This window comes from Haplochromis burtoni, unplaced genomic scaffold (genome assembly GCF_018398535.1).
Source record: "Haplochromis burtoni strain Fernald_Lab_line unplaced genomic scaffold, NCSU_Asbu1 Contig_514, whole genome shotgun sequence".
NCBI lineage: Eukaryota > Metazoa > Chordata > Actinopteri > Cichliformes > Cichlidae > Haplochromis > Haplochromis burtoni.
In genome coordinates this window covers 210468-236778 of record NW_024582875.1, presented here as the reverse complement: position 1 = coordinate 236778, position 26311 = coordinate 210468, and the positions used below count along the sequence as shown (strand labels likewise).

The 26311-nt window shown below is 41.2% G+C and overlaps 2 protein-coding genes across 3 annotated transcripts; one reads left to right on the top strand and one right to left on the bottom strand.

Moving 5' to 3' along the window:
* Positions 1-6510: 6510 nt before the first annotated feature.
* On the top strand, positions 6511-15835 carry LOC102305061 (phosphomannomutase 1). The gene is made up of 8 exons (XM_005947020.3): positions 6511-6933; positions 7955-8072; positions 8894-8970; positions 9172-9263; positions 9512-9611; positions 11136-11211; positions 14149-14264; positions 15504-15835. Exons 1-8 carry the CDS (start codon positions 6850-6852, stop codon positions 15624-15626), a joined length of 786 nt encoding a protein of 261 aa, XP_005947082.1. The 5' UTR covers positions 6511-6849; the 3' UTR covers positions 15627-15835.
* A 2684-nt stretch (positions 15836-18519) lies between these two features.
* Positions 18520-26200, bottom strand: csdc2b (cold shock domain containing C2, RNA binding b). 2 transcript variants are annotated; one of them, XM_005947019.2, is made up of 4 exons: positions 26033-26199; positions 24263-24633; positions 23422-23544; positions 18520-20603 (listed from the first exon to the last, which is right to left on the bottom strand). In XM_005947019.2, the coding sequence occupies exons 2-4, from the start codon at positions 24442-24444 to the stop codon at positions 20441-20443; spliced, it is 468 nt and encodes a 155-aa protein (XP_005947081.1). In that variant the 5' UTR covers positions 24445-24633; positions 26033-26199; the 3' UTR covers positions 18520-20440. The 2 variants fall into 2 exon arrangements, with proteins under 2 accessions (XP_005947081.1, XP_042070015.1); XM_042214081.1 differs by lacking the exon at positions 18520-20603 and adding an exon at positions 21508-22383 and having other exon boundaries at positions 26033-26200.
* Between the last annotated feature and the right edge of the window lie 111 nt (positions 26201-26311).

The following is a 26311-nucleotide window of genomic DNA, read 5'->3' as shown; positions in this document are numbered from 1 at the left end:
TGTCTACACGTTGGGTGAGTGCCGAGTATTTGGTTGTGCATATGGGGTGGGAATGCACGTCTGTGTCCGCGTGTGCCTGTTCGTCTGTGTCTATATGTCAGGTTGGGTCTTAGACTCAACCTCTCTGGGTACATCTCAGGCCCTCTAAAGTACGGAGGCCTATCTCCCCTCACCACACTCCCTGCCGGTGGCTGATGCCCTCAGACGTTGGTGTGTTGGTGGTCCTTGTCGTCTGGGGCTGGGCGCTCATGTATGTACCGGCTCACTCCTGGTGGCCGATTGGCGGGGCCGGGCGCCTGTGGCCCGGCTGGGCTCCTTCCGGGGGGTGGGATGCCCTCAGGCCTCTGGGCCTGAAGCTCGGTCCTCTCTGGCACAGCTGGCTGCCGGCAGAGCCCGCGGGCACGCCACTGCAACCCCCTCTGGCCTCTGCTCCGTAGCTGCGGGGTGACCTCTCCTTTGGGGCTCTACTCAGCTCTTCCCAGGAGGGTGGCACGGTTCCCCCCCCTTTGGTGGTCCTCCTCGGGTCCTTGTACTCTGGGGCCTCTGGATATCTGGGGCCTGGATCTCCTCCATACCTGCTTCATACCCTGGTGGACGGGGCTATGGCTCCCCACACTCCCTAGCAGATCGTTACATGGAGAAACCTTTGGAATACAAGCATGCTGATCCACACAGGTATGCACACGGGTGTTCACAGACGCGGACTACACCTTTCTTGGCTGCTGCCTCAAAGCACATTGTGCGCTGTCTATCTTGCGTGCTGCACAATATCGTTTATTATTTAGTATCTACTGTTATCTACTGCTAGCTAGTTTATTGTGATGGTGCTGGTTTTTTATTATGTTGCTCTTTGTTGTTTGCTTTCTCTTCTGTTTTTTTTCTCCATACAGGTGACCCAGGTGTTTTGTTTGTTTTTCTTTCTCTTTTTTTTTCTTTCTTCCCCCCCTTCTCACCGTCTCTTCTCCCCTTTGGTTTTCTTTCTCTCCCTCTTTTTCGTTCATTCTTTCTCCTTGTCCTGTCCTCCAGTCATGTCTGTCCCGTTTGTAGGAACTGAAAATAAAATAAATTCATAATTATAATAAAGGTCAATCAAATGGACAAATATGGCAAGGCCATGATGATCCACTTGGTAAAATAAATCCGCTTGGCATCTTTCTTGGCCTTAAGACAACAATTCTGACGGCTAAAGATCCAAACGGGACACAAAAAGAAAAAAAACGAAAAAAAAGAAAAGGATGCTGGTGTTATTTGTCTCTCAGAAACAGTTCATAACTTCCCTTCAACTCATTCACGTGACCTAAAAGGTAAACCTGTTTCTCCATCACCTGCTCAGCTCTGATGATTCAGTAAGGACATCTCCTGGTTTCATCTTCATGTTTCCCTCTCACCACATATCCAAACCGACATCATGACCAGCAGCTTTTCCAGCTGTGGCTCCAGCAAACATCTAGAAATCAATATTAAATAAATTCTAACAACAGCTGATCAAGCTTTTCTGGCACAAAGTGGGCAATAAACAAACAAGAGAGAAAAGCCGATCAGCTGATCATTGATCAGTTTCATGATTGAAGTAGCAACAGGAGAGGGAGGGGAGAGAATGAGATAAGAAGAGGCAGCTGTGCAGCGTAATGACGCAGAATAAGTCCAGCTTTGTCCTTTTTTCTATTCTAGCTGAAGTCCGGGACAAATTGCGTTTCTTTTCAGCTCAATACAAAACGCGTAATATTTTCTCTGAATAGGGGACGATTCCGTTTTTACGGGACGGTTGGCAACTCTAATAATTAACCTTATGAATAAAATAAAGATCACTATCAGTAAAATCATTGCACCAACCCAGCTGTATAGAAACTCCGTCATGCTAGCTAGTACGCAGTGCAAGTCATTAACTGACTGTAAAAAGTCAGCACAACGAAAATAAACTCCACCTAAACTTGGTTTATATCTGACCCAGATAGACTGCAGGTCATAAATTCTTACCTGAAGTTCAGTTCACCTGACACTCGGACCGGCCCCGCCTCGGGTCTCTCCTCCTCCTGCCTCCCCTTTCCCTCACCCACCTGCTGGCCTCCACCACTTACTAATGTTACTGAATCTGTGGAAGCGCCGCCATAGCCACCACCAAACAACTGAGTTATTTTTACACATCAGCCAGCAACTGGCCAATCCACCACCTTTCATTGTTTATACCGTTACAAAAAAATTCTTTTTTTTAAAAATCATCGGCCCATAAAAACGAAAATTCACCATCAGCCCACCGAGCAAATGCCCGGTATGCCCGATGGCCAGTCTAGCTATGGTCGTGCCATCAGTTAACCCTTCACGTGCCAGCTGTGGCACGCGTGCCTAGGGTTGCCGACCCCTGACTTAGACGCTCACATTATTTACACTCTTATGACACATACATATAGGGCGTCTGGGTGGGCACACAGAACGGTCTGTGCACCCGTTTTGACTCCATGTTGGGCAAGTGTGCGTGTATTTGTATATGTGTACATGACGGTGGAAATGCATGCTTGTGTCTGTGTGTGCCTGTTTTTCTATGTTTATGTGTCAGCTCAGGTCTTAGACTCCAACTCTCAAGGAACATCTCAGGCTCCCATAGGTGCGGGGGCCTATTGTCCCCCACCACACTCCCTGCCAGCAGCTGATGCCCCCACCTGTGAGTGAATTGGTGGGTTCTCTGTGTCCGGGACTGGGAGCTAAGGAGTGTAGTGACTCACTCCCCGGGGCTGCTTGGCAGGGCCTGGCCCACCAGACCCAACAGAGCCTGAAGGCTCGTGCCTTATGGGTGCCTTATGAACACAAGCGCTCTCACACACAGGTGTTCACACAGGTGTACAAACAGGTGCTCACAAATAGTTCATCTTGTTTGAAAAGAGCAGCATTGACGGCTGCTGGATGTGACAGTCATGCTGGACACTCTGTGCATTTGGTGAATGCATTTGCATTTGTGCTTGTGTTTAGGTTAGAATATGACTGCATTAAAGCCTGCATTTTAACACAGGTAATCTGTGATATTCTGTTCTGACTGCTACTATCGCTCTCTCTGTCTGCCCTCTTGTGGCTGCTGTGCTTCAGTGACGATGATAAGTTGTGGAGAAGATGTAAATATTCTGTAGTTTGCATGTCAAAATACACTTTAAAACATGACTCACGAATAAGGTTGCAAATACCCTGTATTTACATGCAATTTGCAGGCAACAAGTCAGGTTTTTGCAGGAAACAATGAAACAAGTACACTGTAAGCAGAAATGGGCAGTAACGTGTTACAAGTAACAAGTTACTATAATCTGATTCTATTTTTTTCAAGTAACGAGTAAAGTAAGGGATTACTACTGCAAAAAAGTAATTAGATTACTGTTACTTTCCCACAAGCACACTGCGTTACTAAACTGTGATTTTGTTTGTGAGAGTTTCTCATGACAATGACGTACGAGTGTGCGACGTCCGTGGTAGCAACAGACGTGTGCAAATCAACAATGGATAATATGGCGTGCGGGAGAGTGTCCGACCATGCAGCGTTTAAAGCTTGGAAGTACTGACATTACTTTCAGTTTGATTGTAACAAAAACATGAGCGTCTGCTGTACACTGCGTGGGAAGAAAACTTCTTTCTACAGCAAAAAATTAAACTTGAAATCTGAGCAAGTACCTAGCACGCTGCAATGGGAATGTGAAATTCACAAAGGAACCCCCGGATCCCCCCACTGACATGACCACTGCTTCACCAGGCAAACCTCCACCGGCCCCACTCCTGCTAAACAGGTGAAAATTTAAGATTTAAGAGCGACAGGACTTAGTGCTGCTGAATCTTTCATTTTTTTCTGTTTTTTGCTGTGTTTTATTTGCATCTATGTGAAAGCGTGAAAGTGTAAACACACACAAAAAAGAAAGCAGCAACTTGAAGAATAATAAAGGATAAAGAATAAGGAGAAACAGGAACTCAATAGTGTGAGTGGCATTCACACAATAATAAAGAATAAAGAGAAACAGGAACTCAATAAAGCACCCACACATTATTGTGTGTAACAAATTAATAAAGTAACTAATTGCGGCCAGGGGTTATAGTCAGGGGGCTTTTTCCAGTAAGTCGGGCAGGAGATCATTTCTGGTCACTCGGGGTCGCAGGTTTTGAGTGAGGGTGGTGGTCACAACCCCCAAACAGCTGTTTCACAGAGATCAGGTTAAACTGGACCTCCTCCACTCTCTCATTGGTCAAAGCGAGAGCCTGCCTTTCTGAAATTGCTTTACTAATCAGTGGTTTTTCCCAAAAAGCTCTATTTTAAATTGCTTTATTGATGGATCGGGGAGGACCCCCAGTTTGGGGGTCACTGCGTTGAGTCAGAGAGATTGTCATTTTACCCACACTGGCTGGTGTGTGAAGACGCATTTTACTTTTCTCTGGGATGCTTGTTCCTATATGACCGTCTCCCGCTGAGGGGGTGTGTTTGTAAGTCTTTGATTCTGATTTTCCTTGTTTGGATCACACAAACGCAAATAAAATGTAATAAAGCTTTCCATCAGCTCCTCTAACTTCTCCATCTTCACTATTACAAAAACACCAGTTTAACTAAGAATAACTTAAATTCAACTAGAGCCCAACCGATATATAAATAGTGGAGCCAATTTGCCAATATATCAGTACTCCCACTTACAACAGCCAAAAAATGAATATTTAAAAAGTAAAGAGAAGGTCAGAGAAATGCCCTACAACACGGGTGTCAAACATAAGGCCCCAGGGCCAGATTTCAGTCTGGCAAAGACTTCAATCCTGCCCGCTGCATAGAGCTGGAAAAATTTTGGACTTCTAACTGTATTTTCATATGTTTTACAGCTTTTGCTACTTTTATCTTACATCAAAATAATTAAGTAATAGAAAACAACCAAATGACAGAAAAGTTATTATTTTTCTTTTCTGTGAATTAATAAAAATCTTCTTATTTCTACTTACAGCCCAGTCTGGGCAATGAGCTCCCAGAATCTTATTCTGCAGTTTTACACATGTAGAGAATAGCTTAATCCCACAGAGTCATGCTGACTGATTTCTTTCTTTGCTGGAGCAGCATTTCTTCATCATATAGAAAGACGGAGATGTGCAGTTCAAATTAGGCTTCTTTTTCTATTATGAAGATATCTCAGGGATTAAATGTGTACATTGACAGAAATTGGAATTTTACTAGTGGTGCTTTGTTTGTGTTTGGCACGATGTAAATGATCTGAATTGAACTGATTTGGTCTGGCTTGCTTAAGATCAAAGTGGACCACAATGTAAAATGAGGCTAATGTCCCTGTCCTACAACTATGCTATGACGGATGTTGCATAGTTTGTCCACCAGAGGGCACTCTGCAACTTCCCATTTGGAAAAGGGTATTTGGAAGACCACAAACAACCAGCTGTCCAGAGCATGAATTAATTTAACATTTTTAGACACATCCCCAATACATCATTTTAAATATAAGAACTGGCTTTATAGTAGGATGAAAATACTGAACTCACAGTGACCAATTTGTCTTTTACAGAGGCAAAACTGCAAAATGAGGCTATTGTGCAAATATTTAAAGACATAACTGCAACAAATGCAGCAAACCTGCCCATGGTCAGGAGACCAGGACCAAATCAAATCCAGGGTTTAAGGGTTTAAGCCTGAGGACATGAATATAAAGAAAATGCTTTTTGCTATTATAGGGTTATAAGAACAGAATTAACACATTTTTATTACAATATTAATTATTGTATTACTACATGGTCACAGTCTGGCTTCAGTCTCTATATACTAGAACACTGAAAATGTTTTAGAAAATTTTACAAAAGTACAGCTTACTTAACTTTGAAAATCTTGTTACATACATTCTTCACTGATTAGGTGCTTTAAATATGTAGCCATGAACTACAGATGAAATTTAGTTTAAACTATCCTGTGGCTAATTTACAGAAATGTTTATTAATGTACATTATCCCTGGTAAAAAATAAATAAATAAATAAATAAATAAATAATAATAATAATAATTAGAAAATAGAATGCAAAGATCTAATATGGAAAGCCTTAAATTTCTATTCCAAGGATAAATTTTAAATGCATGTTAATACATTGAGAAGAAACAGGAAGAGCTATAGCTGCATTGTGAAAAAGTCCCTGGATCATAATTCTGACTCACTGCAAAAACACAAAACTCTGGAGGAACTTGAGAATTAATTCATCTGGATCTATTTTAGAAATACTGTGGCTTACTTTTCTAGAAAAACCTGCATCATATGATATCCTGCTGAACCTGGGCTTCCGCAATTACACTGTTATTCAGACTCTTCTCATTCATAAACAAAGCTTTACTCAGTGTCAAACATACAGCACCCTCCTTATTCCAATCACTCCTAGCTCCTGCTCATCGCTTGTAGGTGAAAGGCCGTCGGCCGTTGAATGGCGAGTAAATTAATCTGCCCCGCCTCCTGACGTCACGTATGTCCCCTGGCTGTGATTGGCTGGTGATTTAATGAGCGCTGCAGAACAGAAACAGAAAAATCCAACACGTACGGCACGCAGCGTGTGTTGAAGTGTGAGCAGAGCTGCTTCACTGAGCCAAGCGGACCCAAAACAAACCAGCAGGACTGCGGCTCAGAAGAAAGATAAGGGAGAGAAGAGCCTCGCACTGAGAGAGATAACCATCCTTATTTATAAAGCTGGAAGCTCATTTTATATTTTGTTGGTTTTTGCTCTGCAGCTGATAGCGGATGCATTTTTTTCTCCATTATGTAAATTAGATATTTTTATGCGTCTCTTTACACGAGAGTGGAGCTTGCAGTAGCATTTCTGCTGAAAATTTCTAGATAAGAACAGTGAGGTAGCAGAAGACATGGAGAAAGCACAGGGCTTCTCTCCGGACAGAAACGTCCTCTGCCTGTTTGATGTGGACGGCACTCTGACACCACCGAGAGAGGTGAGCTCGCTTCCCATCGATAATCTTATTATTATTGTTATTAGTTATGATCAGATTTCATGACAGCTCTCTCCTCTTCTGCCCTCATCATTGACCTCTGATGAGAGGCACCTTACTGTAGAGAACACGGTGTCCTGATGACTTCACGTGCTCTTTCTCACAGTGTTTACTTTCCTTTTGCACTCTTTGCTCCTCCTATACACATACCCAGGTACGGGTCTGCGGGGATGCACATGGATGTATATCTTCAGTGTTATATTAATGGTGCTCCATGGCGATCTCTGCAACTGACCAATCACAGGGCTGTGATGTAATAGTTGCATCTCGGAGAAAAAAAAGGTGTAGGGCGACACTATGCACTTTAAGATGCAATAAACTCATAACTGTCAACCAGGAGGTTTCAATCCAATGTGAATTCAAACCTGTATTTATTATTTGAGGTGTTTTTTACAATTTATTTACCAAGTTTTTAACCTTTCACAACATCAACTGTGCATCAGAAAGTCCTTCTATCATCAGGTACTGAAGGCAGGCTTCGCCATGCAGCTGCAAAGCCTCTCAGTAAGGTACACATGTTGCTGTGCAGAATAACTGATAATGCATTGCTCAGCTGGCTTATTGCAGGAAATTTAAAATAACCATTTTTGTTACCAGTTATGTAAGGTTTAATAGAGCCTTTGATTTTTGTATCTGGAGCGTCTGATTTATGCACACTCTCTTGTTCTTTTGTCTTTGACTTTCTATGCTCAGTTTCATGCAGGATCACTGGTGTGTGTGTGAGTGTGCGTGTGTGCAGGACACGTCAGTGCCCGGATATTGCATAATGTAGTCTCCTTTGAGTGCAGTTTGGGGAGTTTTCCTCCTTACATTGGGAGACTTTAAATCTGCTCCAAATAAATGACACTACACCTCTTTGCAAGATAGAGAGCTTGTTGTTGATGACGATATGTGTGTCTGTTTAGGTGTGTTTGTGTCATTAAAACATAAAGTGATAATTAAAGTGTGTTTTTCCTGTTTGTAGAAAATCGACCCGGAGCTGGATGAGTTCTTCCAGACTCTGCGTAAGAAGATGAAGATCGGCATCGTGGGAGGGTCGGACTACTCGAAGATTGCAGAGCAGCTTGGGGAGGGAGATGATGGTGAGGAGATCTCTTCCTGTCTCAGCCACAGACGCTTGTGATTCAGCAAGCTCCATCACCCAACATGCCCTGACACAGGCTGCAGGGAGTAGAGCTGAGGTTATGATTAATTCTGGAAATAATTTTGTATTTAAGCCGCAAATTAAACTAAAGCAAGCTTCCTTCTAAAAGCGAGACCTGCCATAAATAAATAACAGCGCAAGCTGGTTCGGCCAGTCATTAACTTCATGTGTGTTGCATGTATGTTCACTTCACTTTATGATCTTGTGATTCCCCAAACCAGCAGCCAAAGCACACAATTGTAACACGGGCATTGCACCAGCAGCCTCTCAGCTGAGTTAACGCCCAGCTGCTGCAGGCAGGCTGATAACCTGTCTGTAAATCAATATGAGGTTACCGCTGGAATGCAGCTCCATTGTGCTTAAAAAGAGCTCGGCATTTTCATTTACCCTGCCAAGTGTGCCAAAGGTGAACCTTCACTTACTTTGTGTTACAATGTCACAGGTAATATTAACGTTGCGTATTTGAAATTTGATACAGCTGTTGTAACTAACATGTTTTTATGCAGTTCTGCATAAAACATGCATTAACACAGGCTCAGCTACAGAGCTTCCTCATCATTGTCTTAGTGCAGAGTGAGTGTGAAAGTCAGGAGGATTAAACTCGTCTAGCCAGCGTTACATACACTTTAATCTGCTGCTGGGTAAATATAGCAGCTATGTCTTCCGATTAGCGAAGGAGCTGCTCCAAATTTAGTATGTAGGTTAAAGAGAAATAGATGAGCACATTTAGGTACATTTGACCCGTCTCTTTTCTTGCAGTGATACACAAGTTTGATTATGTGTTTGCTGAAAATGGGACAGTGCAGTACAAAGATGGGAAACTCCTCTCAAAACATGTAAGTCCTCCTATACTCAGATACACGTTTTTATGTCCTGATTCAAAAAATAACAGTAACAAGAATACAAGTAGAATTGTAATGAAAGGAAGATTGCACAAAAGCATAAAGAAAGTAATTTGCTGTCATAAACCATGTTGTAAAACTTAGTTTTACTCCATTTGTTTACCCTGGTCTTTTCGTGTATTTTAATCCCTGCAGGCCATTCAAAACCAGATCGGGGAGGAGCTGCTGCAGGACCTGATCAACTTCTGCCTCAGTTACATGGGACTTATCAAACTGCCAAAGAAAAGGTGAGATGGTAAAAAGAGCTCACAAGAATTAGGCTACAAGCTATTTTAACCTAAGGCAGAAAGACAAACCTGAATTCCAGCTTTTCAGGAATGTGAGGTATTTTAGCAATGACCTGAGGCACTGAAGCAAGAGAACACAATTGTGTTGTGATTTCTCATCATATAAAGAAAGTTTTGGCAATATGTTTAAAGGTTTTTTTTTTTTCACAAGTCAAGTATCATGTCCTGACGATGCCTTTCTGCCGCAGGGGCACATTTATTGAGTTCAGGAACGGAATGATCAACATCTCCCCCATCGGTCGGAGCTGCACGCCAGAGGAGCGAATTGAATTTTCTGAAATCGACAAGGTAAACTTCATTGGCAGAAGTACTTTATTCAGAAGCAAACACCATGTATTTATTTATTGTCCCTGCAGGCATTTTAGTAGCAGCAAAACTTATGCAGTGCAGTTAAGCTGCCATTTCTTTGCTACAAAAAAAGGGTGAAAAAGCAACAAAACATTGTAAAAAAAACATCTGAATAACATCTGACTTCCGGGATAAAGTCCTTTTGACAGACAAGACCAAGATTAAGATGTTTGGCCAAAACAAAACACAGCATATCAGCATGAACACCTTAGACCAACCATTAAACACTAGGGGCGGTGGAAAAATCGATAAAGCATAGCATAGCATTATGATAATTTGTGTGGCAATATTGTACTGATAAGGATACAAGGACAGGTAAATATTTATATTTTATAAATTAAATTAAGACATTCTGGGAATACCTGTGAACAAGACTGAATACTGTGAACATGCACTGCTTTCTAGAGATAACATTAACCGAGCAAACTCGCATTTAATCAGCTGAACTGAAAACTCATCCAACACTGAACACGCTTACCTTGACAAAGCTCTCTGCTAATTCAGATCAACATAAGGGATCAGTATTTCTGCATGAGTAAAAATAGGACAGCAACCTCCTTAAGTCTAAAAAACAATCTCTGGCTGTCTGCTGATCCTTCTACCAAGCACAGTGATAATTAAGCTTTGATTTACACTCACAGGACTTAGACTCAGATATTGAGTTCACCATTAACTCCTCTGTATACCAAAGTATTCTAGACTCAAATGCGAAGCCATCTGTTTAAAAGCTAAAGCTTGGTCCAAATTGGGTCATGCAACAGGGCAACGATCCCAAGCACATCAGCAAATCTACAACAGAACGTCTGAAAGAGAAAAGAATGAAGGTGTTGCAATCAAAGCCCAGGCTTCAATTTGATTAAAATGCAGTGGTGGGACTCTAAGAGAGCTGTGCATAAACAAATATCCACAAATCGCAATGAACTGAATCAATGTTGCAAAAACGAGTCGGACTGAATTCCTCCACAGCTCTTCGAGTTATTGCTGCTAAAGGTGTTTCTACAATCTACTGACTCATGGGGTGCACGAAGTTTTTCCACACACTGCATTTGATTTAGTTTTAGATTTAAATAATTTTAGAAGCTGAAGGACCAGATGATTGATTTTATTATGTCCTGACATATGAACCTTAAAATTAAATATCAAATATCAGTCACTGAGAGTTACAGCAAGTCGTGTTACTGTCTCGGTTACAAAGACAAAGGACGTTAAACAATGGCGAGCTTTCAGGACCGCTTAACAAGCTGCCCATTGATGGCTCACAGACACAGGCGATATGGAGGAAGTCGAAGGTTAACTCTTCAGTTACCTGCTAACATTTAAATTCCTGCATTCTCTGCTGTATTCATAGAGAAAATGACATGGCTACTGCAGCGGTTTCTGTGAACTTGACGAACTTTTACATTGCAAAAGCACTTTTACTTTGTTTTTGCCATCGAGCTAACTGGGTTGTCATTCCCTCCACAGAGAGAGAAGATCAGAGAGAAATTTGTTGCTGCTCTGAAAAAGGAGTTTGCTGGAAAAGGACTACGGTTTACTAAAGGTGAGAGAGTTTAAACTGAAAGCATCTTCACACCCACTGATAAATATAATAAAGCTCTCTGTAAATCTTCATGCAAGAAAGCTGACATTACTGGGACACACCTCTTGAAGCGATGATTAAAATAGTATGCAACTGATACTTTATCACTCTGATTGTAATTTATTTGTCTTGGTAATCACTTCAGTTATCATCAAAACATCAGCTATTATTTCATACCTGAACCAGCCAAATCAGTTCACCATCATCAGCCTAACACTGGTTCTTTCAGGCTTTGAACTATTTTAAGCGACTCACTCTTCTGGTTTGTCAAACCAGTAAGACCGCCTTTGTTTTTATGTTGTTTTCATGTTCAGTTAAGTCAGTATTCAGCTCAATACCATGTAGTTTAATGACAAACCACATCTATCTGCCTGCTGTATCTTATCTCAGTTTACAAAGAGGCCCCTCTGTCTCCCACCTGTATGCAGTGTCTTGGACCTTGTGCTGTTGATCCGAGGCCTCGGTTAACTATTACACGCTCGCTGTTCCCTGTCTTGCTTTATTAAAGTGTGTCAGGGAAGGTGAATCAAGTACTTGATGTTTGCTTACGTGCTCCATGAGGTGTGAACTTCAGCTGGTGATGCATGAAGGCTGCCCACATGCGAGACAGCTGGCCTTGTTTACCCACGGCAAACCTGCTTGTGAACATCCTCGACATGTAGCAGCAAAAGAAGGGATTAGATCTTACTTCCCCAGATAAATGAATAGAAAGATACTGAGCATCAGTGTTGGTCAAGTTACTTGAAAAAGGTAATCAGTAACTAATTACTGATTACTTCCCCAAATAAGTAATCCCCTTACTTTACTGATTACTTATTTTCATAAGTAATTAATTACTTAGTTACTTAGTTACTTTTTAAAAACACGATTTACAACCTGAATAGGTGATAGAGCGATAGATCTTTCAGCCCAATTCTACTTTTTCTACATAATCCATCATACAAAATGTAATCAAATGGAAAAGTCTCTTTTTAAAACGTGTTTTATTAGTTTTAATCTTTTAACTTTATGCATCAAGCAAAAATTAAATTATATGCAACATTCTCTGACTGGAAGAAATTTGTTTAATATTTAAACCTATTTTCTACACATTCCAGCACATAAAATAAAATATTTTTTGTGTTTACACTCACTCTTTCAAATAGATGCAAGTAAAACACAGCAGAAAATAAATAAAGTCATAGACTAGCGGTCCTTTTACTCTATTTTCACCTGTAAAGCAGGAGTAGGGTAGGCGGAGGTTTGCCCTGGTGCAGGTGTGCCGCAGCAGTCAGTTGAAGAATCCACGAGTTTCTCTGTGAATTTCCCATTACGTCGTAGCGCACTCGGTGCTTGCTTGGAAGTTTAGGGGTTTTTTCGCTGTAAAAAGAAGTTTTCTTCCCACGCACAACGGACACTAATGTTTTTGTCACTTTTTATAGAATCAAACTCAAAGTAAGGTCAGTACTTCCACGCTTTAAACGCTGCACGCTCATACTCTCTCCTGCACTCGATATATGATCCATTGTTGATCTGCACACAGCTGTTGTCACGAACGTCGCACTCGCTTACGTCACTGTCATGAGACATTCTCGCAAAAAAAATCACAGTTTTAGTAACGCAGTAACGCAGCGTTCCTACGGAAAAGTAACTGTAATCTAATTACCGTTTTTGCAATAGTAATCCCTTACTTTACTCGTTACTTGAAAAAAGTAATCGGATTACGCGTTACTGCCCATCTCTGCTGAGCATATACTTGTATTCTCTTTTGTTTAAAGCAGCTGTGTGTGTTTTATTAATGACACCTAAAAAAACAGGTCAGTCAATCCAGAGGATGTGCAGCGGTGGTGATTTATTAGTTTGTTTTGCTCAGAGTTTATCTTCTTGCGAATGGCTGCTGATATAAGCTGATCTCTGCGATAGGAGTTATATAACTGAGTGACACTCTATCCAATCTGCATTGAGAGTACAGAATGTAAGGGACACTCTGCACACAAACCTTTGACACGAGGTAAACGACACCCTGTGTGTTCTTCAATTAAATAATGCCTGTAGTTTAAAGAGGGCTCTGTTTATATGAGGAAGGCGATTAAGAGGTGGATGTATAACTATTTAGCTGAAGCGGTTGAGTAAGTTTTGATAAAGGTCAGGTGTGTACATCTGTGCAGTGTCAGCAGTCATCTGGGGCCAGTTGATGAGGGTGAAGAATGCATGTCGAGGGTTGGGGTGGGTTGATTACAGATGTGACTGAAGAACTGCCGTGTTTAAAGTCTGAGGTTGAAGGTGTTTAGGACAGAGGCGTGTGGAGGGTGTGTGAGGGAAGTAGCGCTCCGATTGGTTGGAAGCTTCTCGGCTTTTGTTGTTGTTTTTGAGCTCTAAAGGCTTTAACTGAAAGACAAGACGGCAAAAAAATGTAAGGTATGATGGGGGAAGGATGAGAGAAAGAGGTCCTGCTAAAGGCCTCCGAGCGAGATGTTTCACCCACATTTCACAGTTTAAATGTCACCGGGGTCATTCAAGTCAGCACAGAGCAACGACAGAGCTTCTGCTGTTACATTTAGAGTTTAAAAAAAAACTTGAGCTGCAACATAAATCACCCTGCAGCCATGATAATATCTCTGCTCCCTTTTCTGTGACTCTTTAAACACAGAAAAGTGCTCAGCGCTGTTTCGACAAAGATTGACGTACACAAGTGTGTTTTGGGGACACATTCCTTTTCCTAGTATGCTGTTTCCTCTGCCAACAAAGTTCCTAGAAAAACACTGCTGTATGTTGTCAGTAAGAAGCCAAAAGTAAAATTTTTTTTACTTTATAATACAAGCTATTCTTTGAAGCTATCATTCGCGAAACACACAGTGTACATTTAAAGTCTGAGTCATTATAATGACAGCCATGTTTCTTGTCATTATCTCCTCTTAGGTGGCCTCATCAGCTTTGACATTTTCCCAGAGGGCTGGGACAAGAGACTCTGTTTAGAGGTGCTGGAGAGGGAAGGCTTGGATGCCATCTACTTTTTTGGCAATGAGACCTCAGATGTAAGTTCAGTCATAAACGGTTAAAAAGCAGGAATGTTCTGGAGACTACAACACCCCAACTGTATGTGATTGTGAAATAGCTCATTGATTGGCCAGTCAGGCTTTCATTTTTCATATTTTGTGCTTTGGCATGTTGAAGACAATTGTGAAAAACTCTTCACATGGTCACAACTCATCAGCCACAGTGTAACCACTCTCTAAGTAAGGCCTTGTTGTACCTCTTGTTTTCCTATGATGACCATAATTTATAAAATGAATGTTTATTCTATTAAAAATGACTTGAAACTATAACTTCCTAGGGAAGTGTTTATGATTTCTATCCAGTCCGACTTGTTTTAGCTAACAGAGAAGTCCTCCCCCTTCTGGCCGTTAGAAAGAATGCTGGTCTAAAGGTTTAAATCTGACTTGCTTTCACTTTTACATGAGATGTTTAATTGGCACCAAGGAGTTTTGCAGTTTCAGTAAGCCTGTTTATGTTTTTCCTAGATGTTTTCATTTATGAGCAATTGCATATCTAGAAGAAGTGCAGAAATTAGACAAAGTGACTTCCTGGATTAATAGCATTAGATTCTACATGTACTGGCCACTTCATTAGGTACAGGTCAGAATGGGGAAGAAGTGACTTTGAACGTGCCGTCGTTGTTGATGTCAGATGGCCTAATGTGAGCGTTTACACAGAAAAATAGAAAATATCAAGCGGGCTACAGAAGCAGAAGATTTGTTGTAAACAGCATGAAATCCATCCTGCCTTATGACAGTGGTTCAAGCGGCTGGTGGTGTAATGGTGTGCGTACCAATGAGCATCATTTAAACACATCAGCCTATCTGACTATGTTCATCCTTCGTACCATCTGACAAATTTTCAGCAACTGTCTGATGCTATCATGTTGATTTGGACCAAAATCTCTCTTTGAATCAGTTTGATAAGTTTTGATCAAAATTCATTTTTACCATATTTGACAGAAATAACGTGGAGACGTATAACGTAGTTTTTCTATGAGGATGTAAAAGGGTGTAGATGTGAAGAGAAACAGCTGCACTTCTGGGAAACCCTGGAAAGACTCCTGCTTGTTAAGTGTCCATTCAGTTGTTTTGCAATCTCAGTCCAAAGGTCCCAGAATAATCAGGCCTCAGCCAAATGAAGCTTTATCTGTTTTTTATGGTTTGTTTTGCTCAGAGAGAACAAAACAAGCCAAACCAGGCGGCACTAATCTAATGGTTTTTCTTTTCTCTCTGCAGGGAGGAAACGACTATGAAATTTTCAACGACCCACGGACCATCGGCTTCACGGTCTACTCTCCAGAGGACACAGCTCGGCTCTGTCGGGAGCTTTTCTTTGACGCTCTACCACATGAGTCCTGATGTCCCGAACTGCCCCCTTTCTCCTCAAGCCCCGTCTGAACACGAGTCTGTGGCCGTCTGCTGGCGAGCCCAGGCTGTTTTAAACTGATGAAAGGTACCAATACCGATCTCTCCATGTTTTTAATATTTCTACTAAATTTAAATGGACTGAAGCGGGGTGAATGAGCTACACCTGTTCGGAAAGTCGCAGTTCTTTTTTTTTTTTTAAAGAAGGGACGTTGACGAGGGAAGTGTTACATGTGCGGAGGACTGTGCCCGGAGATGTGCTCTGACCGGAGAGTCGCGTTACTGTGACGTGTTATCACGTTCACTTTGAGAGATTGTAACACTTGATGCAGTTTTTTAAAAATGTAAGACTTGCACTAATGCTGACATAATTTTTGCCAATGTATTGTTTTTTAACTCTGCTGATGGAGGCGAGCAGTGTGAGAGACTGACATTAAACAGGTGATTTATGGGATTTTCTATGAAAACGAGATTGGAATTAAGGGCCTTTCTTAGATCTCAAGTCGAGGATACAGAGGAATCATTCCAGATGTTTCTAATGTCTGAACTGTACGTGTTTGACTGTTTTACCATGTGATCACAGGAACATTGGATTTTTGTTTTAACTTCTTTAACAGAAAGAAGCTTGCTGCCATTTCTCATTCTGCTTCTCAAAGCTTTATAAATCACATCCAAGGGAAGGTTCTAAAGATTCTTTACTGTAATCAGTGAATTAAGCTACTGTCACTGTATACTTATGTGGCTCAATATGGAAACCTTTTCTTACAAGCTGGGCTTTTGCCTGCATGTGATACGCGTGACTGCATCTGCTGATGGTTTTCCAGTTGTACGACATTATCAACAGCTGCTTAAAGTGGAACATTCAGGCTCATTTCCAGCTGCTTATATTTATTCTTTGACTCATGCTGATCAAACTAGTCTTTATTTATCCTACATTGAGCCTTGCTGCAGATCGTCCTCTGTCTGAAACAAGCTCCTCTCCTCTTATGCAAGCTTTCTTCTGATTGGCTGCTTGTCCTAAACCAAAGGTTTGAGAACAACAGGAGAGAATTGGGTTCTGAGGATATCAGTAGATGGAGCCGATATTGGAAAAAACTCAGTGAAACTAAGGTTTTAGAGCAGTCTGAAGCCTGAGGTGTTCATTCATATACAAGCATAATAGGTCCTCTTTAACCGCCTGGTGTCCACATATGTGGACATCACATTTTGGGTTATTTAGACCAAAATACTCAATTTTGCTCTACAAGGGCCTGATATCCACTTACGAGGACATTATGCTGCTACTGTTCTGTCAAAATTTTAAACGAATACCCTCATATGTGGCTCTTATTTTTCTTAAAAACAAAAATAAGGTAAAAAAAAAAAATCTGGTAATTCTTTGTTTTTACATTCATCGGGTCCCAATCAGCCCAAATATCAAAGAGAAATTAAAAATGCATGCTGTGGAAGAGTTCGGGTCTTAGGAGGTTAAAGTGTTTCAAAAATGCCTTTTAATGATATTTAAAATGTGTTGGCATCATTTTTCAGTCACATCTGTTATTGGTTTGAAAAAAATCATCGTACTTCATGGATCATTGATGCGAATATGTGGATTTTAGTAAGTCATATATGGAACATATCTGTTTCTGACTGTAAGCACTCCTTCAACCTGAAAGACTACAGGGGTCGTGTAGACTGACATGCACATCTGGATATGAGCCTGTAAACTGACTGTAAGATTGGTAACATATGGATGAAAATGAACTGTATTAAATGTTTATTCATTTTCTGTTCAGTGTGATATGTTGTCTAAGGACCTCAATGTGTTTTCCAGTAAATCTTTATTGAAAATCAAAGTGTGCAGGAATCACTTGTCTACTTGTTTCTCCAGTCAGAGCTCTCTGTTGGTGTTGGTGTTTTTCTCAGCTATTTTACATGTGAAGCACTTCAGGCTGACAAAAACTTTCTCTGTAATCTTGTCACGATTCCTTTCCTGGGTGTGCTAACACTGCAGAGACAAAAAGTCCAGCTCCACCTCTCTGTGGTTGAATTGGAGACTGAAGCCAGAAACAAAGCCAGATTGGGACGGTGGCTCTTCAGTAAACAGCCTTTTACCTGTCTTTCTATACCCAGTCACTAGATGGCCTCTGACTTAGAGCTGCAAGATTGTCATTTTATTCATGCTTTTTGTTGCAGCTCTTTTTCTCGCTTCCTCCTTCTTTGTTGTCAACTTCTTTGACTGTTGTCAGCTGATTATGGTGTGATAAGCCCCTATTCCTGCACATGATCCACATCCTGCCTTCCACCCTGACCACCACGCTTTCCTCCCACTGACTGGACATGTTCAAGTTGTCCTATCCACCAATCAAGCTGCAAACATCATCACTGCACTGGCTGACTGTCCACTGGATGGATTATAATATCAGGCTGTACTTGTTAATACTTGGTTTTATATTGAATATATCTCAAACAAACCTTAATAATTTCTTTTCTAATTAAAAACCCATTAAACCATTGAATATTATATTTCATGTAACTAACTGTGCATGAAATAGTTACCATAGAGGCTTGCTACTCATACAGCACATACTCACATTTAAAATGGTCTCAACGAGAACTTCTATTGTGTTAGAAGCAAAATTTAAAAAAAAAAAAAAAAGCAAAATTAATCAGTCTCTAATAAACTGTTTAAGGGAAAGAAAAATCGCCTTTTTCCTTGTTTACTTATGTGATTTTTTTTTATCAGTGCTTATTTCTTATACATAATAACAGCTTAACAGTTTAAAACAAGACTCTCCAGCAGCTACATCCACAAGAAACAGCCATTTCCTCTGCAAGCCGTCTACCACACAAGCTGCCTGAGTTGCAGTGGTCCAGCATTTTTCAAAATAGACACACCTTCCAAGAGTCAAGTGAATCATAACCTGCTTTAATGTTCTTTCAAGGCTCAGTAGAAGTGATGACTAGGATTACCACAACGGTGGCTCGTCTACAGAAAGACAAAAACACCAATTAATGAAGTAAAATTTCACAATGAAAAAACTAAAAAAATCAGGCAGTGACACTGACAGAAAGACAGAGACTCAGTGGAACGCATAAAAGGATTTACAGTACAGTTTTCAACCTGAAGAACAACAATATGACAATATGCACTATTGGCACCCAGCTCTGCAACTCTGCAGTCAAGTTGGTTGCAGCCCGTTCTCGTTCTCATGGCGTCTAATACTCCCGTTTTGGTAAAGCCACTGGCGCACACACACGGTGGCCTTTTAGGTTTAGACATTAGGTGTGTAACAAAAACCCTTTGGGATCACATTTTTCCCCATCTTTCAGGATTTATTTTTTACATTTTTGCATTTGTTAGTTAGTACAGCGAAAGGAAAGTGGTGAAATAATTAGGCCTGAAAACTAAAATCATCCAGCAAAAACCAAGTAAACCACATTTCAAAGTGTTAAGCTCTCAAACAGGAAGCAAACAAATGAATCCTGGCAAACTATCTTCTGAGTTGCAGCACCACCATCCCTGCAACTTCCTCATGTGGACTTTAAAGAGGACCATTAACTTGCAGCGTGCACAAATGCCACAGGCAGTGTGTTGAGGTCCAGACATCAAAGGACATCTTATGCATAATTTGGCAACACAAGCCGCATCTGAGAGAACAGCAGGATTTGACGCTCTGGGATGAGAACGCATTGGCAGTTCACAATCACAATGACTCAGTAAATCACACACATATATGTTTCTATGAACAGAAAACAAAATGTACACACAAGTAATCCATGGCTCCAGATCCTTTGACGAAAGGATTTTTTAAAAAACAAACTAAGACAAATGTCTCGAGTACCGCTGCAGTTTTCGTATTGAAAGTTTCTTAAGTGCAACTTTTAACTGCATTATTTGAAAAACGAAGCAGTCTGACATACAGACGCACAAACAAACCAACAAGCGAACGATAAAATGAAGTGACCACAAACAAGACAATACAGTAAAAGGTGGTTATTCTTAAAGGAAACGCTTGCAGTAACCTGTATATATTTCATATTTTTGAAATGTTAATGTTTGATCTTGTCTGCCTCGGTCTCCCATCACAACAGACAACATTTAAAAGTTTACTCTAACATTGACAATAACACAGAAGAACATTTCCCTCTCAGTTGTGTGTCTTAAAATGGTGATCTGAAACAAAAAGGAGGTCCTGTCGTGGGTGCAAATATGGAAGTAGTTACTGTAAGATTTGTAGGGATTTCGTTTTTGTGGGTTTTTAATGCTAAACCAGTTTTAACTTCTTTAGATCTTTTCAGACTTAATACTCTTAATATTTTTTAAATATTTTAACACATTGAATACGAAGTTCCTACTCATCTGTTCAAAGTTGGACATGTGAGTATGTTGTGATAAGTGATCTAACCCAGACATGTGATCCCTGAAACTTTGGTGAGCTGCTATCAGGGGAAGTAAAACCGAATCCAGCCTGTTGTTCAACTTTCTCTGCCCAGTTTACTCCTCACTTATGTCAGTTTTCAGAATAATATAACAGCATGATGTCTTTTCTACTTTTTCATCCTTTACAGACCCATCCTTTCAAAGCTCTCACAGGTCAGTTTACAATCCCAAACAAAATTCATGAGAGCAGTGGACACTTTTGAACAGGACATGTCAGCTCTGTAGGGTAGACACAAAAACAACTTCATTATTGACTCTTATTAACACCGGGCATGTTTTCTGTGAAAGGAAAACCTTTAAAAAAAAAAGTGTCAGTCCCAGAGCACCTCTTTCAGCGCACACCAAATCCAGTCCAGTGCAGCCCAACAGGCCCACAGCTCTCTCCCTACGAGCTGATGATCTGCCCAGACCAGGTCTCATGTTTCGTTCCTGGCTTGAGGTGTGTGATCTTCACCTCCACCGCCTGCACCTTCAGGTTTTTGGGTGGGACCCGGCATACTTTGTATGTGACTTCATCTCCCTCGACTGGGACGTATTCCCCCTCGATGCTGAAATGTAGAAAATTCAGGACAATGAAACAGAATTAGAGCGTTTTGCTTTGCAATGAGGATAAAAGCTGACAGGAACACAGAGTGAGGGAAATAATTATTTGATCCACGCCGGAATTTGTAAGTTTGCTTGCTTACAAAAAACAAAGTCTCTAATTTATATGGTAGATTCAATGGAAAACGAAGCAACAAAAGAAATCCAGAAAAAAAGAACAGGTTACATGAAAGTTATCAAATGATTTGCATGTCATTGAGTAATAATGAGTATTTGATCCTCAAGCAAAACATGACCTAGCATGTGGTGGGGAAATCTTTGTTGGTTAGCACAGTTTATTATAGTCGGTCACCAGGTTTGCACACATCTCATGAGGGATTTGCTACTTCTCTTTACTACTACTCCTATGTTACTCTTTACAGAAATCTTTTAGTTTTCTTTGCTGTTGCTTGGCAACTTAAATCACCAGCTCCCTCCACAGATTGTCACGGTTCTGGGTCAGTGTTGACCCAGCATTTTGAGTTTCTTATATTTTGGTCTATTTTTGCATTATGGATTATTTTCTGATGTTCTGGTGCTTTGTTTATTATTATTATTATTATTATTATTATTATAGATCTGTTTCAGTTATTCTTGGTGAGGTATCAGTTCTTAGGTTTTGGGTTCTCATGTGTATTGCAGTTTCTGTTCAGTGTCTAGTCTGTCTCTGTGTCGTGTCTGCATCTTTGTTTAGTGGTTCCTTGTTTCCTGTCTTATTGTGAAAGTCTTTGTCTTATGTTAGTGTGTGCAGCTTAGCTCCCCCGTCTCGTTAGCCCTGATCTCCCCCAGCTGTGTCTCCCTTCTGTTACCCATTCCCTGATTACCACCCTGTGTATATTAGCCCTGTGTTGTCCTCAACCCAGTGTCGCGTCGTACCCTCAGATCCTGCCTGTGTGTTCCAGTTAGTGTTTTCATGTTTGGTTTCTGTTTTGTTGGTGCCAGCAATAAAGCTGTGGTTTTCAGTTATATTTCCATCTGAGAGTCCTGCACTTGGATCCACATCTCCACCTGCCTGCACACAGAGCCCTGACACAGATTTTCTATCAGACTGAAGTCTGGAGACTAGTTTGGCCACTCCATGACCTTAATGTGTTTCTTCTTTAGCCTCTCCTTGTTGTGGGTCAGTGTCATGTTAGAAGACCCATCCACGACCCATCAGTGTTCGGCCTGAGGGAGGGAGGATTGCAGTACATTGCCACATCTATTAGTTCCTGAACAAACTGAACCTGTCCTGTACCCTTAGCAGAAAAATAGCCTCAAAGCATAATGTCTCCACCTTTGTGCTTGGCTTTGGGGGTGGTGTTCTTTGACTTATACTCAATATTTCTCTTTGTCCATGCGGGTCAAGTTCGAGACCCACCATGGGTCCAAAACTTGACCCATCATGGAGCTAGATTTTGCTTTCACCTAACCATAATTCTTTCTTCTAATCCTTCTCTGAGTTATTTAGGTGTTCATTGTAAAACTGTAAAACTTCTTGAGCAGAGGGACTTGCAAGATTTCAGTCCATTGCAGCATGTTCTTGGTTACTGTGGTCCACGCTGCCATAAGGCAAGATCATGCATGAAGCTCCAGATCGAGGACGACTGATATTATATTTCTTCCATTTCCCAGTAATCATGTAGACAGGTGTCTCCTTCTGACCAAGGTCTTTAGTCTATTCCATTCTTTTGCAGGTCTACTGTCTCGTCCCTGATGTCCCTTGGTTGGCCTTTGGTTTTGAGTATCATAGTGGAGAGGTTGAAACTGTCAACAGATGTGGTACATGTGCATAATGAGTTTGGATCATAAACATGTGTAACTGACTGATTGTAAGCTGTGTGCCACATCAGTGAGAGTCAGAATTCTTGCAGGTTTGTAGTGGATCAAAGACTTATTTCACACAGTCACATGCAAATCATTTTTTTGTGAGTTAGGAAATTCAAAAATCAGCAGGGGGTCAAATGATTATTTCCTAGCTGTACAGGAGGCGCCATCAACAATTAACAATCCGCTTATGTAAAAATTACAACAGAAAATCTGTTTTTAACTTTTTCGCGTTATTCACACAACATGTGAGAACCTGTTTGAAAATCACGACCATTTGAAGCCTCTTCTATTTTAACTATTCTGTCTAAATTTCCTCCACACTGCACAATGAACCAAAGGAGCAGCGACTTACAGGGATAGGCTGACATTTGGGAAAATACCAAAACCATTCACATGATGAAGTGTGGTGTTAGAGCACACAGAGGAGAAAGCAGCTCTTTCCCCTCCATTCAGAGCCTAACATCGATCTCTCGTCTCCTCTGAGCTACCAATTAACTTAAAAAGATTTAAAACAGTGGCTGTTGTTTTTACATTTATGTGTACTGACAGAGAAAGCTACATGCCTCCTCCTTCCACTCTCACAAACAGACAAAATGTAAGACTGCTCTCTTTAAAGGAATTGTTCCCTTTACACAATAAGGTCCAGACATCCGTTCATAGAAAGAAAATTGGAAGACCCCAGGGTAACAGGATCATCCTGCATAATCAGTTTGCACCAGTTTGCAGAGTCTTTACTAACATTTGCCGCATTGCTTGTCAAAAAATCATTTTAAAAAAATCACTACAGATGAGCTTTTCCTGGATTCAGAGTAAGAGAAGTAATAAAGTGAGAGAGAAAAATGCTTTCGATTTGAAAATAAGTACAGAGATGTTTGCTCAGTTCTTCCTGTGCAGTTGACACTGCAGATCTGCTATTTTTTATTCAGCTAACACAACATATTAGTCTGCTATGCGTTCAGCTTTGCTTCCACTCACTCTGAGATGTGAGCAAAGATGTCTTCACCGCCGTGGGAAGGTTGGATGAAACCGTGACCTTGTGACCTGGAGAAGTTCTTACATACTCCTTTAAAAACTGGACCTGAGTGAGCGCGCACAGTGCTGTGGACAGAAAGAGGAAGACAATGAAATCGCTTACATCAACAATAAAATAGGCTTTTTATAGTCCAAAAGCTGTTCTGTTCCTCCAGCGGAGAGTAAACAAACAAGACAAAAAGCAGTTTGGAACAATGCTTATGTGATACATTTAATGGGTCACACTCTTTCAGCCTGACAAATGCAGGCGTGGGATAACAGAGAGAAGCATTTAACAAGGAGGTGAGAAAAGCAGATGAAGTGCTGATGAAATCTGCTCCCACACACACTGCCTCACAACGTCACGGTGTAACGACAGCAGAGACGAGAGCACTAATCTGCTGAGGCACAATCGTCCCACGATGTGTCAGTCCTTCACACATTCTGAGTAACAATACTGCAATTTAAAATTACTCTGTAGCAGGTAAAAGTACTCAGCAACCTGGGGTAACCTGTCGGTCAGTGTTGGATCAGATAGTTTAATGTTGCTGCTGTATTGAGTCAAGGTGGAACTACATTAAACTATTTTATATACCTTTAACTTAAGCATACTTAAGTTAAAGCAGTATCTTAATTGCCTCTTGGGGATAAATAAAGTCTCTCTGATTCTGGTTCTGATTATTCTCTTAAATGTAAGCCAAGCATTTTTTTTTAAAAAGTAAGAGATGGAAACATTGAAGTAAGATGCAAGTGCATGAGAACTTTTCATCTCTCACTGCTTTGTAAATAATCTAATAATACGTACGCAGAGTATGTGCGGGTGCGTTTGGTCGGCAGTGGGCTGGGCAGTTCTCGCGGCAGGGGCTGCTCCCTTCCTTCCTCCCACACCCGGCTCCTCTCGCTCAAGAAGGGGAAGGACAGGGTGACAGAGCTGCTGGGGGAACGCAGAGGGGTCCCAGAGGGCGATGTGAGACTGGGGTCCGCCATGTCAGACGTGATAAAGAAGAGGACGATTTAGGGGTGGGGGGGTGTTGTAGATGTAGCTGCTGACACTGCTGTCTGTCTTCCTGTGTATCTGTTAGCCCGTATGCTCAGAGGGGCCCGCCTCAGTTTGGGAAACAGGTCTGGGGGAAATTCAGGTCAGCGCTGTTGCCTCAGGTCTGTTAGGAGGACTAGCTGTGAGGAAACAGAGAGCAAGAGAGACCAGGGAGATCAAGGAGCTGTCATATTTTGGCCTGATGGTTGAAGCCAAAAACCACAAACAATTCAAAGAACTAGATCCAAATGTATGTCTTCATATAGATAGATGAAGTTCGCTGAAGGAGAAGAGTTATTGTGCAAGCGAGTAGTGTAAATCGCGTTAATTAACAATACATACTCTATAAATCTGCAGCCCTCCATGCACATAATGATTCACAAAGCTGGGAGATTTGTCACTGACAGATTAATAAGATGAGCAATGCAACTGGATGCCAACATCTCACATTTTTAAATCCTTAGCAGAGGTCCTAAGACATGGCACAGTTAAAGCTCAGTTCTTCCTTTCAGGTTAAGAAGAGTCACTAAAAGCATTATTTAGCTGTTTCTGTGTTTGGATAAGTGCATAGACTCATTTTGGGATTGCCTCTTTGCAAATATTGATAATATTCAACTTACAGCTACCTGAATTCCACTTCCAATCAATGTATCAATTTTACTCAACTAAAACTAATAACATGGTCCTGAAAACTAACATCATAGTCTATATTTCATATAAGCTGGGTAGGATATAGCGTGTGTGTATAGGGTGTATTTTTCTTTACGCCCACTCATCTGATGATGCAGGCACGCTACGTGACGTCAAAACAGCTGCAGAAGTCCGCGGAGAGTGGCGCGTTCGTGACGTCAGTGTAATCCCAGAGGACTAACATAATAGAAGGCCCACTTATACTAGCACCTGATATGGCAGTCTGCATGCAAATAAATAAATTAATTAAATTAAATTTAAAGAAAAGCAGCTCTCTGCGTGAATGATAGGTGACTTTTAAGGTGTTTATCACAGAGGGGGGAAAGAAATGAAGCGACAGTTTTCACTTTTACCCACATGCAACAGCTGGAGAACATCTGAATGACAAAATGAATCAAGCAAAAAGAATTTAGATGGAAAGGCCTGACTGATTGCGGAGTCTGTCCTCAGAGAATCCACTATTATACACTTTACAACCGGATAAACTGTCGTTTCCTTTGTTTTCGTTTTTCATAGCATAAAGAAACATTTTCCTCGACTCACACCTGCAAGGGTGCAATTTCTGCGAAAAATAAGCGGATAAAGCGCTCTGTGTGCTCTGTGTAAGTTGGAACAAAAGCAGAGTGAAAAGTGGCTTCGTCAACAGTCAGAGAGACGACGGAAGGCGACCGATCCTCCACACAATCAGGAAAACACACATCAAGCCTGTCTTTTTCTGATCCAGCTCTGACTCTCAATCAGGCGTGCAAAGAATACAGTACGTCCCGATCCAAGCACAAAGACACACTGACACACACACCCTCTCTGCTGGCACTTACACACGTATGCATTCCCAGAAATGATACTTACTGCATCTGTTCCGTTAGTAGGCTGAGGACGGACAGGGAGTGAGTGCGTGTGTTTTAAGTCAGTGCGTATTATATAACGAGTAATTAAATAAATAAGCCAAATCCGCGCAGATCGACGGAAAACCCTGATGTGACGAAGAGAGGCGGGGGAGTGTAGGGGGGGGTTGCTGGTGAGTCTGCGCAGCTGGCGGAGATTCCGATGCCGTGATGTGACTGTGTGTGGGAGAGAAAATGACTTCCCTCATTCCTTGACTTCCATGCCAGCCTCGTGTGGTGAAGG